At 43.1% G+C, this 17,022-nt stretch overlaps 2 protein-coding genes across 4 annotated transcripts in view; one reads left to right on the top strand and one right to left on the bottom strand.

Annotated features, from left to right (window-relative positions):
- LOC137274681 (probable deoxycytidylate deaminase) overlaps positions 1–17,022 on the top strand; it is a 195,160-nt gene that overhangs the window by 44,681 nt on the left and 133,457 nt on the right. The window lies entirely within an intron of this gene.
- LOC137274680 (deoxycytidylate deaminase-like) overlaps positions 1–17,022 on the bottom strand; it is a 61,013-nt gene that overhangs the window by 27,706 nt on the left and 16,285 nt on the right. Inside the window, exon 2 of the mRNA XM_067808015.1 lies at positions 4,758–4,866. Coding sequence (XP_067664116.1) covers positions 4,758–4,866 — 109 coding nt within the window. The remainder of the gene's footprint in view (positions 1–4,757; positions 4,867–17,022) is intronic.

The following is a 17,022-nucleotide window of genomic DNA, read 5'->3' as shown; positions in this document are numbered from 1 at the left end:
GTCGCAAAACAGAGAGGTGTGATCGGGTATTCTCGAATGCGGAAGTCAGCATTGTTGAGATTACTAGGTTTAGAAGCCCCTACGCTAAAACAATTAAAAGCTCAAGCAAAACAGCTTGGATACACGGGTTATTCAAACCTGGGGAGAGCCGGGTTAACCGCATTGTTATCACATGCCCCCGTAGCAAAACCTCCCACTGTAAAACAACTGAAAGCCGAGGCACACGATTTGGGTTTAGGCGGGTATTCCCGTATGAGGAAACCACAACTTTTAGAATTATTACGACAGAATAGAGCTATTGACCTACAGTTCGTGCGCACTGAGCGCGCTGTAGGCAACTATTTGAGAGGTTGGCACATGCACGTTGATAGAAACATAGACATTACAGATATCAAGCCTCTGATAGCTGATAAGGTCAACCAGGAACTAAATAACCTAGGAAGTATCAAGTTTCAGATCACAGTGAAAATGTCGCTCGATAAGCAGGTTGGGGACCTCACTGAGTATGTTCAGCCTTACTTCCGAGGTAAACAAGAGGTCGTCACACATACAGAGACCATTGACACATCAATCGATACCAGTTTTCAGCAGATACGAGAATACCTAGAACGCTACACACACTTGGGGTCCGGGTGGGCTGTAAATAAAATCGATAATGTCTATCTAGATATAGCTAACTACGTGCCGTTCAGAGGCGGGTCATACCTAGCCTTGCCCCCCTACTATAGGAACAAAAATGCCATAGTAAACGTTAAGAATAGAGGAAACGATTGCCTGAGGTTAGCTATCAGGTCAGCCTTATTTCCAGCTGACACTAATCCGAACAGGTCTTCTAATTATCCTCAGGATGATGGGCTCAACTGGGATGGTATAGATGAACCCACCCCCATATCCCAGATCACTAAAGTAGAAAAACAGAATAATCTGGCTATAAATGTCTTTGGGCACGAAGGTAACACAACAATAGTACACAGGGTCAGCGAAGTGAAGGATCGCCAAGTTATCAATATATTCATGATCCAGCGAGGTGACAAGTATCACTACACATGGATAAAACACTTTAGCAGGCTGTTGTATGACCAATCGGCACACAGAGAAAAGACCCACTTCTGTGAACGATGCCTACATGGCTTCACACGAGTTGATTTATTAGAATCCCACCGGGATGATTGCCAAGGTGTGGGGCAGACGGCCATACGAGTCGACATGCCTAAGGAAGGTGATAATATCCTAAAATTCAGTAACCACAAGAACCAAATGTCTGTGCCTTATATCATATACGCCGACTTCGAAGCCTTGGTGGTGGGGGATTCCCCCAGTGGTGCCGCCGGCGAGGCTCCCATCACCCACAAAACGCAAGAGCATAAAGCCTGTGGGTTTGGATACATTGTCGTCCGTTGTGACGGGGAAACGAAAGCTCCGGTAGTGTATAGGGGCCCTGACGCGGCTGAAAGGTTTCTAAAATGTTTGCAGGAGGAAGAAAAAATTATTAGGAATTCATTGTATAGAATCGCTCCCATGCGTATGACCCGAGTCGACAGGCTAGCTCACGCTAGTAGCACTAACTGTCACGTGTGTGACTCACCACTTAACGGTGATTCGGTGACAGATCACTGCCACATAACTGGTAAGTATAGAGGCGCCGCTCACAGCGCGTGCAACCTCAAGCTTAAAATCAACCCTAAGACAATAAACATCCCCGTTGTCTTTCACAACTTGAGAGGGTACGACTCACACTTGATCATGCAGGCCATCGCGAAAATCGATGGTAATATAACGTGCATCCCCAACAACATGGAGAGATACATCTCCTTCAGCTTAAACGGACTTAGGTTCATTGACTCGTTTCAGTTCCTCCTGTTGTCACTCGACAGTCTGGTCAAGGCCAACAATACCTTCCCTATCACCGATCGATACACAGACGCCGAGACTAGACCCCTGCTTATGAGGAAGGGTGTGTACCCCTATGAGTACATGGATAGTTGGGTCAAGTTCACCGAGACCAGACTACCCCCTATTGACTGCTTTTATAGCAAGCTGAATGAGGCGTCCGTCTCACGAGATGATTACTCGCACGCGACTAACGTATGGAATAAACTGGGTTGTAGGAACCTGGGTGATTATCACGACCTGTACTTGAGGACAGATGTACTGCTGTTAGCCGACGTGTTTGAGACGTTTAGGCGAACGTGTTTCAAGCAGTATAAACTCGACCCCGCATGGTATTACACCAGCCCAGGTCTGTCGTGGGACGCCTTGCTTAAAAAGACCGGAGTTAATTTGGAATTGCTCACAGATTACGACATGCACCTATTCATTGAGAAAGGCTTGCGAGGTGGGATTTTCATGGCATCCAAACGATACGCGAAAGCAAATAATCAATACGTGAAAGGTTACGATCCTAACAAGCCAACCAATCACATTCTCTACCTCGACGCAAACAACCTGTACGGCTGGGCCATGAGCCAGTATCTACCTACAGGGGGATTCGAATGGGTACCCCACGTTGATGTTATGGGGGTTGCGCCAGATTCGAACAAAGGTTATATCCTCGAGGTTGACTTAGAGTATACCAAGGAATTACACACATCACACAACAGCTACCCCCTGGCCCCCGAACGTATGAGGGTTAACCCAGACTGGATGTCTGAGTACCAACATAACTTGTTAGGTGGGTGTGTGACAGACGTTGAAAAACTCGTTCCTAACTTAATGAATAAGACCAAGTACATCGTTCACTATCGCAACCTACAGCTGTACCTGTCGTTGGGTATGAGGCTGACCAAAATACACAGGGTGCTCATGTTCGACCAGAGCCCATGGATGGAGCCCTACGAAAAAAAGCCACCAGTGATTTTGAGAAAAATCTCTACAAGCTCATGAACAACTCGGTGTTTGGTAAGACTATGGAGAACCTGAGGAAACGCGTGACCGTGAAGCTGGTTCGGTCGAGTGAGGAAGACAAGCTCAGGAGATTGATAGTCAGTCCGGCATTCAACCGTAGTAAGATATTCACAGACAACCTGGTTGCCCTACACATGAAGAAAAGCCACATAAAATTCAACCGGCCTGTTTACGTGGGGATGAGCATCCTCGATTTATCCAAACACCTGATGTACGACTTTTACTACAACGAGCTCAAGAAACAGTACGGCGACAGGTGTGAAGTGCTGTACACTGACACGGATTCCCTGCTGTTAGAAATTCGAACCGAGGACGTGTACGAGGACATGAAAAAACACCTCGATTTATACGACACCAGCGACTACCCTAAGACCCATACCATACACAGTACGGTAAATAAAAAGGTCCTAGGTAAGATGAAGGACGAGTGTGCTCCGGAAGGCTAAGGGGGTTAAGAAGTATGTGGTGAAACAACACATCAAACACGCCAGATTCAAGGAAGCCCTGTTCAAGACCCGTACCTTTAGGCATAAAATGAACACACTTAGAAGTGATGGACATAAGATATACGGACTGACTATAAACAAGACGTCCCTGTCGCCTATGGACACGAAACGTTGGATAGCTATTGATGGGATAAACACATACGCGTATGGACATGAAAAAATTTGAGGCTATTTACTACAGCCCGCGTGGGTACTGGAAAGGAGCTAGCGCAGTAGATAAGCTAGCTAAAATAGCCCGAGTACCCCCGGAGGAAGCCAAAGCGTGGCTTGAAAAACAAGCCCTGTGGCAGATCTATTTGCCGGCACCACGCTACGTGCCTAGAAGGAGGTTCGGTATTAACATACCTAATAGCGTTCACCAGGCAGACCTACTGTTCCTACCCCACGACAAGAGGTACAAGTATGCCTTAACCGTAGTGGACGTAGCCAGTCGTTACAAGGAAGCCGAACCCTTGACCACAAAAGATTCGGCCCAGGTAGCCAGAGGATTCGAACGCATATACAAACGCAGCCCGCTGACGTGGCCAACAGAGCTGCAAGTTGACCCCGGACGGGAGTTCATGGGTGCCGTGTCACAACTGCTAGCCAAACACGATACAAAGGTCAGGCGTGGCACGGCCGGAGCCCATCGCAGCCAAGCCATAGTTGAGAGATTTAATAGGACTTTGGCTGAGCGCTTGTTCGGCCATCAGTATGCTAGGGAGATGGCCACCCCTGGAAAACGATCGACTGAATGGGTCACGAGGTTACCCAAGGTGGTGTCGGCAATCAACCATGAAGTCACCCGTCTCACCGGTAAGAAACCGGCAGACGCTATCAAACTAAAATCAATAGTTGCAGAGTCGGCCGCTCCATTGCGTGGGAAGGAGAAACAGATACCAGATAGGGCCCTAGTGAGGTATCTATACCAGCCGGGGGAACACGAGGGTGATAGCCGTAAGCGGGCCACCGATCCTATATGGTCAGTCAAAACTTACAACATAGATAAAGTGGATATGAAAGCCGACGAACCTAACTTATACTACTTGAGGGATGGGCCGGGTAGGGGGTTTGTAAGAGAAGAATTATTGATCGTACCGTACGGCACAGTGTTACCTCCAACACACGTTAAGTAGTAGGGGTAATAGTAGCAAGAGCTAAGGGCCCCACCAAAGTCTTATTTGGTAAATAAGGCTTTGTAGAGACTTTTTTTGAAAGTGTTTTAGTACCCCCATTCCCTATACTACTGTCTCCATCACTTTCTTCCACTTTGTCTCTCCCCCACACGCTGTCTCTCTCCCACACACTGTCTCTCAAACACACTGTCTCTCTCCCACCCTCTGTCTTTCTATTTTCAACATTGTTCACCTGTGTCTTGGGGTCTTTGCTTCTCTTTGCACAGACCAATGCCATGGCCATGAAGTACGTCTCCCAATCAATGTAGTCCTTCCTCTTCTCTTCTCTCTCTTCATCCATCCTGCTCTCATCATTATCATCATTATAAAATACATGCATTATTTGAGGTACAGATCACGGATGTTGTCTCTACTGAGTCAAACTGACACGTCATGTGACGGTTTAACTTATTCTGTGTGTAGATAGCACAGGCAAAATAGGTGATGTGAACACTGGCAAAACGCGTGTTGGGTGTTGTGTAACAGAGACGATGCAGGCGGGTCGTATATACACAAAGCTTACTCATATATATATATATATATATATATGGTCGGTCATTTAGCACCTATCATTTTCCCATCCACACAATACTCCACCCAAATATATATCTGGCCAGTCATTACGATACCTTCCTGGGGTTTTTTTGGTGTTGCTTCATGCAAATGAAGCAATATACTTGGGTGGGGAAATGACCACGTAATAATATACTTGGGTGGGGAAATGTCCACGTAATAATATACTTGGGAGGGGAAATGTCCACGTAATAATATACTTGGGAGGGGAAATGACCACGTAATAATATACTTGGGAGGGGAAATGACCACGTAATAATATACTTGGGAGGGGAAATGACCACGTAATAATATACTTGGGAGGGGAAATGTCCACGTAATAATATACTTGGGAGTGGAAATGACCACGTAATAATATACTTGGGAGGGGAAATGTCCACGTAATAATATACTTGGGAGGGGAAATGTCCACGTAATAATATACTTGGGAGGGGAAATGACCACGTAATAATATACTTGGGAGGGGAAATGACCAGGTGGAGAATTGCCCCACACTCGTGGTTTACATAGTTCTCGGAAACTAAGCATCGTATTGGGCTTGGTGCTGGCATACCCATGGAGCAAATTAATGGCACCGTAAATCTCGCACAACCATAAGTGGGACTTGTTTTTATGTTTTCATGTAAATTTCAATTTGTTAGTCACGAGACACTAAACAGGCCACATGCCCCATCCTCCGTTGTATAACATAAATGCTCCCCCTTCATTCCCAATTTTTAAGCATAAGTTTTATAATATTTTTATGAATAATAAATAAATGTAAATTTGTGACTGACTTGTAGGGTTTCAAGGGGCCATGGAAAATTTGTTAACGGTATCAAGTAAATTCTGCGCTGCGGCGTCAATGTAAACAGTCGCTGGACACAATACACTATATGCTTTTACCTCCCCAATACAATACACACAATGTGTTACACACATTTCGTAGTTTTGTTGAATACAGGAGCATTACCATAATTCTCTTCGTAAGTTGTCTCAACAAATGGACATCAATACATTTACTTCGATACAGCAGAAGTGTAAGGTATTTATCACATAGGAGTAGTGTTATGTGCTCCTCTATACGGACATTTTCCTACGGAGATTTATCATGAGCTGACTTGCTTATGTAAATGAGGAAAACTTGACGTCATACCTATACTCAGAACAACGACTCAAACACGTGTTACGCATTTACTGAGCATTAGTCATACCAGAACTTTTCACTCCAGTGACTATTTTTGTAAAATGAGGTCAAACCTTGATGTATGAGTATACTCAGAGCTTTTTAACACAACACGAATCACTCAGGTGTGACAAATCATCCACTAACATTAATCAGAGCAGAACATGATATTCAATATTTACTACTTCTAAACCACAGTGTGTGCGAGTGTGTTTGATTCTGTTCTTTGGTAAATAGCGCGAGGAGTTACACACACGGCGTAATATGATTCATACTATCTACGAAATTGACTCGGTGCTTGTCACACACACGTTGGAATATCTTCTCACACTAGCCTACCTTTTTGTAATCTCTCAAGATTTGAAGTCAGCGAATCAGCGAGGACTTAATCTATCGATTTATCAAGCAATTGAGTCGGTGAATGAGGAAATTGTGATACAAAAGTGGCGAGCTTATATAAGCAAGGTACCTTGGTTGTGTGTCATATCACCGTTGTATTATCTTAAGTATCAGTGCAGAGATTTTCGGGATGCGCGTTTTAAGACAGATTGGTGGACAGAAGAGCTTTATCACATGCTCAACAGATCACTTCACATCTATCATCGGTCACAAACACTACTTCATGATTATTATGACCCAAGGAAACCCGGAGCGTTCAGCGGATTTCAAAAGTTTATACACACGCTGCGACGAAACGAACCAAACATCAACCCAACTGCCGTTAAAAGATGGCTTAATGCTCAAGACGCTTATAATCTTCACAAAGGATCACGGAGGAGATTCAAGAGAAACCGTGTTATCGTAGGCGGTGTCAACGTGCAAGCCGACGCAGATCTGATTGATGTATCAAACATGGCCGACGCCAACAACGGCATAAAATACCTGCTTATCGTTATTGATTGTTTTTCAAGATTTGTCTGGACTAACCCTGTTAAGAATAAGAAGTCGGATACTATAGCATCGGCAATGAAAACGGTATTTCAGTCTATGAGAAAGGTTCCATTCACACTTCGAACTGACAAGGGAGCGGAATTCCGAAATAATGCGGTGAAACGAGTCTATAGTCAATATCACATTAAACATTTTGTAACTCAGAATAGTGATATTAAAGCTAATTACGCGGAACGTTTCATACGAACGCTGAGAATTATGTTGTTTAGGTATTTTACTTATAAGAGGACTTATCGTTATGTGGACATTTTACAAGACATGGTATATAACTATAACCACCGTCCTCATACCTCGCTGAAAGGAAGGACACCGGCAGAAGTTAATCACAAGAATGAAGCTGAGATTTGGCTAGATATTTATGACACTTCTTCACCGCGTGTGAAAAGAGAATTTACGACCTCACCAAAGCACCACCATTCTAAACCCTCTACGCGTTTAAAGTAGGTGACCTCGTGCGACTATCCACTAACAAGAGACCGTTTGAAAAGGAGTATGAAGAGAAATGGACACAGGAAGTTTTTAGAGTTGTCCACCGCGAGCGCAGAGACGGCATCCCTGTGTACAAAGTCGAAGATTTACAATCAGAACCGATTCTATCAATCGGCTGGTCACGCCATGCCCTGTGCATAGAAAGTATTTCGCACATTTGATTTATTGGGCATTGGTCATTTTTTGACGTCTAGTGTGTAATACCTTTTTGCTATATCTACTTGCCTAGAGTCCTATGCCAGAAGGCGGTGGCTCATGGGCCAATCTGGTGATGTCGACCTCTGTGTTCTATATGTCTCCAATTTCTTGCTAATAGCCGAACCAGCCTAGCATTTGAATTGGTAGACAAACGTAGCTACTCATGTCGTATTTACTGGAGTATACCACTCCTGTATCCTTAGTGTTTGCAGGCTGGAGTTCCACTGCAGTACAACACTGTCCTCGTTGACACTCGGTGGCGGGTGGGGAGCGGGGGTGCTGAATCTATTATCATCACCATGTCAATCACCCTTTCTGGTTCCACGAGAAACGACCAAAAAAGACGTTTAGAGGCTGATCATCTTTCTTGTAATGAAGATGTTTCAGGTCCAACACACCAAGAACCTTGGCCAAAATTCATAGTTATTGATTCTACCAACGGTGAGCCACTCAAGATCAATCCATTTCTAGTATCAAAGACAATACAATCTATTTGTGGAGAGGTTAGGAACGTTTCAAGTCTCAGAGGAGGTACACTTCTTGTTGAGTGTGCGCGACGACAGCAATCCATAAATTCATTGCAACAACATCAGTTTGCCAACGTCAATGTTGCTGTCTCAGCTCATAGAACTCTGAACTCTCGTAGAGGCATTGTTAGGGATAGAGCCCATTGTCTGGCGGACATGTCCGAGGATGAAATAGTGGCTGAACTTAAGGATCAGAATGTAACTTCCGTCAAACGCTTTCCTGTTAAGAAGCAGGATGGTAGCATTGTACCTGGCCACACTTACATGTTTACCTTTTCATCGTGCACTCTGCCAAAGTCAATCAAAGCCGGCTATTTCAATATCGGAGTGGGGGTGTATATCCCCACTCCACTCCGCTGCTATTCCTGTCAGAAGTTTGGACACGGGTCTAAGTCCTGTCGAAACACTCCTCGTTATCATCGTTGTTGTGAACATCATCAGGACTCTGACTGCAGCAATGATATTAAATGTGCCAATTGTGGAAGCAGTCATCTTTCCTCTTCTAAATGTTGTCGTTGTCCTGAATGGCAAATGCAATACAAGACACTATTATGGATGACAACTTCTTTAATTCTTTTAACACGACGTTTCAAGGCTAATTCTTGCCCCTTCGTCAGGTGGATAATGAACATAGGTAACATAGCAGAATATATATAGGACAGAAATGTATGTATGTATGTAGGTAGGTAGGTAGGTAGGTAGGTAGGTAGGTAGGTGTGTAGGTATACATGTATGTATGTATGTGTCTATGTGTGTATGTGTGCGTGCGTGTGTGTGTGTTTGTGTGAGTATGTATGTATGTATGTATGTATGTATGTATGTATGTATGTATGTATGTATGTATGTATGTATGTATGAATGTATGTCTGTATGTATGTCTGTATGTATGTCTGTCTGTCTGTATGTATGTATGTATGTATGTATGTATGTATGTATGTATGTCTCTATGTATGTATGTGTCTATGTGTGTATGTGTGTGTGTGTGTATGTGTTTATGTGTGTATATGTGTGTGTGTCTGTGTGTGTGTTTATGTGTGCATATGTGTGTATGTATGTATGTATGTATGTATGTATGTATGTATGTATGTATGTATGTATGTATGTATGTATGTATGTATGTATGTATGTATGTATGTATGTATGTATGTACGTATGTATGTATGTCTGTATGTATGTTTGTCTGTTTGTCTGTATATCTGTATGTCTGGATGTCTGTATGTATGTATGTATGTATGTATGCATGTATGTATGTATGTATGTATGTATGTATGTATGTATGTATGTATGTATGTATGTATGTATCTATGTCTATATGTATGTCTGTATGTCTGTATGTATGTATGTATGTATGTATGTATGTATGTATGTATGTATGTATGTATGTATGTATGTGTGCATGTATGTATGTATGTGTGTGTGTATGTGTTTATGTGTCTATGTGTGTGTGTGTGTGTGTATGTGTTTATGTGTGTATGTGTGTGTGTGTGTTTGTGTGGGTATGTATGTATGTATGTATGTATGCATGCATGCATGCATGCATGCATGTATGTATGTATGTATGTGTACGTGCAGAACACTGAACACTCAACTTGATTTAAGTAAAGAAGTAAAGGTTTATTTTAATATTTAAAATTGTCAACACATCTGTGCAACTGCCTGTGGTGTAAAGGATTGTTAACTGAATTATTACACTAACCATTTAGAAACACGCAGGTTATAGGTTCGAATCCAGGTTGCTGACTAAACTTTTTCATATTTGTAACAATTTACATCCTGGCAATCTGATCACATGATCAGAAGCACATGGGCTCAGGCAGTCAGAAGGCCTCCATGTTGCGAGCGAAACACACCGAGTCAAGGCAGAACACAGATGTGAGTAACGTCTTCAATTTTTCTTGCTTCTATGTCCAAACGAGATACCAGAAAACTTATTAAACGTAATTGCTTATTTGCTTATTTTGAAATTAACGATTTGAATACATGTACATTTCATTAGGTTGAGTTGTATTGTTTACTCAAAAGGTATTTCGTTTCTTTTTTGTAGTTTTTCTGAACCTCTCGTCCACTGTTTTACAACGGTTGAACGTATGCTACAACGGCGATAAATGAAAATAAACTTTGGTGAGAGTGTTTCAGCCCAATGTGATTCTTGCCACAACAGTATGTATGTATGTATGTATGTATGTATGTATGTATGTATGTATGTATGTATGTATGTATGTATGTATGTATGTATGTATGTATGTATGTATGTATGTATGTATGTATGTATGTATGTATGTATGTATGTATGTATGTGTCCATGTGTGTATGTGTCCATGTGTGTATGTGTGTGTGTGTATGTGTGTATGTGTTTATGTGTGTGTGTGTTTGTGTGAGTATGTATGTCTGTATGTCTGTATGTCTGTCTGTATGTCTGTATGTCTGTATGTATGTATGTCTGTATGTATGTGCCTATGTGTGTATGTGTGTGTATGTGTGTGTGTGTATGTCTGTATGTCTGTATGTCTGTATCTATGTCTACATGTATGTATGTATGTATGTATGTATGCATGTATGTATGGATGTGTGTGTGTATGTGTTTTTGCGTGTATGTGTGTGTGTGCGTATGTGTTTATGTGTGTATGTGTGTGTGTGTGTGTGTTTGTGTGGGTATGTATGTAGGTATGTATGTAGGTAGGTAGGTAGGTAGGTAGGTAGGTAGGTAGGTAGGTAGGTAGGTAGGTAGGTAGGTAGGTAGGTAGGTAGGTAGGTAGGTAGGTAGGTAGGTAGGTAGGTAGGTAGGTAGGTAGGTAGGTAGGTGTGTGTTTGTGTGAGTCTGTATGTATGTATGTATGTATGTATGTATGTATGTCTGTATGTCTGTATGTATGTCTGTATGTATGTCTGTATGTCTGTATGTATGTCTGTATGTATGTGCCTATGTGTGTATGTGTGTGTGTGTGTATGTGTGTATGTGTTTATGTGTGTGTGTGTGTTTGTGTGAGTATGTATGTCTGTATGTCTGTATGTCTGTATGTGTGTCTGTATGTATGTATGTATGTATGTATGTCTGTATGTATGTGCCTATGTGTGTATGTGTGTGTATGTGTGTGTGTGTATGTCTGTATGTCTGTATGTCTGTATCTATGTCTATATGTATGTATGTATGTATGTATGCATGTATGTATGGATGTGTGTGTGTATGTGTTTTTGCGTGTATGTGTGTGTGTGTGTGTGTATGTGTTTATGTATGTGTGTGTGTGTGTTTGTGTGGGTATGTATGTATGTATGTAGGTTGGTATGACACAACCACCATCGCAAATGACGACGTACTCACACGGCATTTTTATTAGGTTTTTATTAGGTTTTATATTAAGGAAGTATACAGTGCGCGGGATTCAGCATAAGCGATACGATATACAGGTAAATAATACCACAACATACAGTGTGCAGGATACAGCATAAGCGATACGATATACAGTTAAATAATACCACAACATACAGTGTGCGGGATACAGCATAAACGATACGATATACAGTTAAAAAAATAATACCACAACCGACACAACGGTGAGGTAGCTAGAGCACAGTATGCGACATAGTACAACATAACACAACATATGGTTATAAATACACAGTTACTACAGACAGAGTATACATGACGTGATTATATATACACCAACACAACACATCAACGCTGGAAAAGACATATACACATCGGTGCTAATACACAACCAACGCTAACACGGTTAGGAGGTCAGTAGTGAAGCCAGCGTTGCAGAACGGTGGAATGAGGAGTGTATCTTCGCTTTCTCCGGCTCCTCGCCGTGTTTGTGGTGGTCGTGTTGTTGTTGTGGTTGGTAAGGTTAGGGTTCGTCGGGTAGAAGGAGTTGTGGGGTTGTTGGCTTTCGTCATCGCCGTCGACGGCGTTTCCCTCTTCTTTATCACTCGCCGCATCTTCTCTAGGCACTCTGTGAGGATTAGTTTTAGTTGTTTTGTTCAATAACAGTTCGTATTTTCTCTTGGGGATAAGCACCAGTTCTTCGGCTCGAGGAGATGAAGTCATTGTACTTCCCGTTTGAGACATCGACTTCTTCGCCGTCGTCTTCGTCGCTACCCTCTTCACTAGTAGAACCACCAAACAAGGGGACGTCGAGTAAAGAAATGATAAATGGTATCAAGTCCCTGATACCTACTAGGAGTTTCCTGGTGACCGGCCAACTCACCGACTTGTCCACAATTCGACGCAAATAAGTTTTCTTCTTTCGTAGTTGAGTTTTATGGGCTTCTGATATGGGAACGGTCCCTTTCAGAATGTTCAAACAAATCTCACATAACGCATCCATCTGCTGATTGGTCATAGTTTGTAGCAATAATTTCCTTTGAGCGTTGGAGTGTGTGTGTGCGACCAGTTGGAGGAAGGCCGCTGAATTAGGAAACAGTCGATGAATGTTGTCCATATTACTCGGGTGCGTATACCGTTAACACCTCTCCCGGGAATATGTTGGTTCTAAACTGATAGGCTTTGTTACCTCGCGGAGATAGATCTATCAACAAATAACCATATGGTTGGTTGTCTGTTGCCTTTTCATATGCATCAAGAAAGAACGGAACTCTCCCAGGCAGAATCTGTCGGCCAATCGCCGCAACTTGTGAGGCGTCTCTCCTGTTTTTAAAGAGAACAATAAAGTGAGAATTCAGTGAAATGGTCCTGGCGTATTTTCCATAGGTCGTTGATGGGAATAGAGTCTGGCTGATTATGCACACCGTTATTGTTAAGTGATGACTCATTGTTGTGAAAAGTTTACACATGCTTGAGCTACGAGACACTTCATCTATGAGGTCGTCGATTACAAGCAGTTTGTGATCATCGGGATCCTCGCTCCATTCAATAATTTCCTCTTCATTTGGCACACCTTTGTGAAAGTCAACCTTCAACCCAGAGGAGTGGGGAACACCGAAGGTTGATTCAATAGTGTCATATAACCGCTGCCACATAGAGTAACAATACATGACCTTCGTTATCCTTCTGTCAAACATACTCTTTCTGTGGTCCATTAGTCTTTTCGTAAATGAGCTTTTCCCTGATTGGGTTGCTCCACTTATAAAAATAGTGGACGGAGACGGGATCAAAAGCGTGGGTGTCGGTTCGGGGTCTTCGTCCGTCATCGTGAACGCGTCTAACCGCCGGTGATCAACTAACGCACCGGGGATAACGTTTCATTATATACCCATAAACATAATGGTCATTATCGAGATAATTCCCTGAAAAATGATCGAGAATTTGTCTCAAACACCAACCCCTTAGTCGGAACAGTAAATAATACACAACGAACTGTCCACACGTTCTTCCCGCTTGACTCTGCACACGAACGTGGTTCCAAATTAACATTCGGTGGTGGTGAGGGTAACGGTTGGTTGATTTATCGTTTATTAGCGCCACAAAGCCGTCCACTTCTTTCACACGCCTAGCCAATCCGTCAGTGAAGCGCAAACTGTCAAAAATTTCAATCCTTCCCACATCTACGAATATAGCAAACCAGTGTTGTCCCGGTTCGTGTGACTTTTCAGTATTAACTATAATCGCTATTGGACCGTGTAATGAATCTCTCCTCATCCGTTTTGCGAGGTGTTTGGACAGTTGATTCGTGGCGAATACGCCCAACACACGGTGTCGCAACACAGGATCACAGTTTATTATGCATTCCAGCTGTTGACTGTTCATCGCTCGTTTTACGCTATGATGATGTTTCTGCTTTTCTCTATTTGAAAAATGTCGTCAAACTCCGCATAGACCACGCATGACACTGTCTCTGGGAGTGGTTTTGCAAACTGAGCTTCAAGTCTAAGAGTCCCCCGTTTTTGAAGACGTAGATATGTTCCGTCGTTGTAGCCAAACACCGGATCCAATGAAAATACATACAAAGCATATCCAGCAACGAACTCGTCTGGGGTTATGTCAACGGAGGTGGTGTGTATATTGTCGACAGTTGACCAACACCCTGATGAACGGAAAAGGTTGACATACGCGGGGATGATGGTTCGTCCAGTGTTTTCTCCGAAGTGTAATTTCATAGGTCCGGACTCGCCAACGCTCGTTCCATCACAAAAAAGAGCGATCTGTGACAGATCCCAATTAGCGAAGTTATAAGGATTCTTATGGAAGTCGCCCATCCCCGTGGCCTTGGCAGATACAAACCCGACTACTACTTTGTTAGGTCGAACGCCTTGGAATATGTTATCCCAAGCGAAGCTGGTTTGGCCTTTAACAATAGAGTACATCTTCACCTCTGTTCTGCGGTACGGATACTTGGCTGGGGTGGATGATAGGGCCTCGTTATGACCCCATATCACCCCAGGATTTACACAAACTTTCATGACTTTTAAGACAATGTCCTCAATTTGCACCACGTAAGCTGTGTCTGCTTTGGTAGCCATCAGCGCAAATTGAGGGGTGGAACGGTACAGTTTTACTTGCACATCAACTTGATTCAATATATACCGCTTCATTTGAAACAGGTCATGCATCAAAGGAGACTCTAGGTCAAAAGTCCTACTCTCCGAGGTAAACTCATACCTGGAGAACATACCGGTGTTGCTTCCGTTTGGGTCAGTTACCTCCAATTGACCGGGAGTATCCTTGAAAAACAACTGCGCCCACATCTTCGTATTGTTGTCGATTAAATTAGTATTTAAGAGTGTTTGAATCATAGCCTTGTAAGGATAGTGGTTGGTTGTTGAGTTGATGAGTCGACCCTGCAACCACACATCTACTTGGGCGAAAAGACCGTGAAGAAATAAATTAATTGGCCCGCACGGTTCATCAGGGATTAGTGGAGAATTATCGGCATGAGTTATTTTACACTTAACATATAATGACGTGCGTCTAAGGTCGATGTATTCTAACCCGTTTTGACCGCTGATGTGGAATTCAATGGGGGCTGTTGTTCCAGATAACGGTGACACAGGACGACAGTCTTGAAGATAGGTTCTTTCCACTGCTGTTTGCGTGGGAGGTAAGTTGAACAGCGAGAGTTCTGGAGGTTGTGTTTCTGTAAAGAACTTAGAATCGTTAATTAAGGCTGACATAATGTTAACCAAAAATATCCTCTATTGTCCTCGTCTTCTTTACACGCGGATATGGTCTTTTTGAGGTTTTCTTTTTTTTCCTCTTGACCTTCTTCACCCTGGATTGTGCGCGATTACTGGTGATTGTCCTCTTCCGAACGAGTAACCCCCTTGAACTGCGAGATGTCTTTGCTCGCTTGGATTTTTTATTACCACGCTTCATCGCTGAGTTCCCAACCGCCCTCGAAACCGAGTCGGGATTTCGCCTTATCTCGGCTTTTGCTTGGTCCACAACCTGCTCACTAGGACTCACTATTCTTATATTATCTTGGGGTATGACGTGTTCACCCTCGTTCTGTAGTTTGACAAAGGTGGTTGGCGGAGGGTGAAGTAGGTCACGAGGTGGGTGGCTCTGATGTGTGGTGATCATGCTCGATCCGGGTTTAAGGCTAAATGTGCTGACTCGGTATTGGCGGTTGTGTTCGGTTGCGTGGTTGTGGTGAAACGAGTCAGCGGTGTTGTTGATGTCCTTTCCCCTCGCTACATCCGCGTAGTACTTTCGCCATAAAGATATATTTGGGATGTACAACCCCCCATCTGTTTCGTCCTCCTTCGCGGAATTGCTCATGAGGGAGACGATGTGTAGTATTCTTAAACTAGGAACGGGTATCGCTTAAGTTGAAGCGTTAGTGAAGACACATCAGTTAAGAATGCGGCTGGGTCGTTGTCGACGTCGGTTATATACACATCGATTTGGTGAATCGTGTTGTTAACGAGGCGAACGCCCACATTGTACGGTTCTTGTACTTTAATGTTCCACGATAAATAACCAGAGCCCGATGTTGACTTTACCCGTCGCAGTAAAGGTCGTCGTTCGCCGTCTACGATTATGGGTTCGCACACAGAACAGTATATGTAAAGCATGTCATCCGTGACTTTCTTCTTTGTCCCTCCTCTGCCTCGTTTGGCATAAAATTCACGAAGAGCGATTGTCCAATGACCTTCCAAACGAAGTGGTTGTTGTAAATACAGAGAAAACTTATATGGTTGATTGTCTGGAAAATATAATAAACTGTTGTTACTGTGAGCAACAATCCATTCATCTGTCATCGCTGATAGTGGGATGGGGAAATTGAATATCCACAACCCTTTGATTATGTTATCTGGTCGGTGTCTATCCACGAATTAAACTTTTTTGGATAGCCATACCACTTAACAAGAGCTTGTTTGATCCTCCCCTCTCCGTTTTTATCACCCTTCACAGTTCTATACTTCAAAATTCTCTCTATACGCCAATGCGCTTCGTCCGGATCTTTGTAAAATTTGTTCATTTCGGCTCCATAAAACACACCGGTAATGGGTTCCGATTGTAAATCTTCGACTTTGTATATTGGGATGCCGTCTCTGCGCTCACGGTGAACAACTCTAAAAACTTCCTGTGTCCATTTCTCTTCATACTCCTTTTCAAACGCTCTCTTGTTTGTTGATAGTCGCACGAGGTCACC

Source organism: Haliotis asinina, chromosome 2, assembly GCF_037392515.1.
Source record: "Haliotis asinina isolate JCU_RB_2024 chromosome 2, JCU_Hal_asi_v2, whole genome shotgun sequence".
NCBI classification, from domain to species: Eukaryota; Metazoa; Mollusca; class Gastropoda; order Lepetellida; family Haliotidae; genus Haliotis; species Haliotis asinina.
This window is presented reverse-complemented; position numbering and strand designations above follow the sequence as displayed.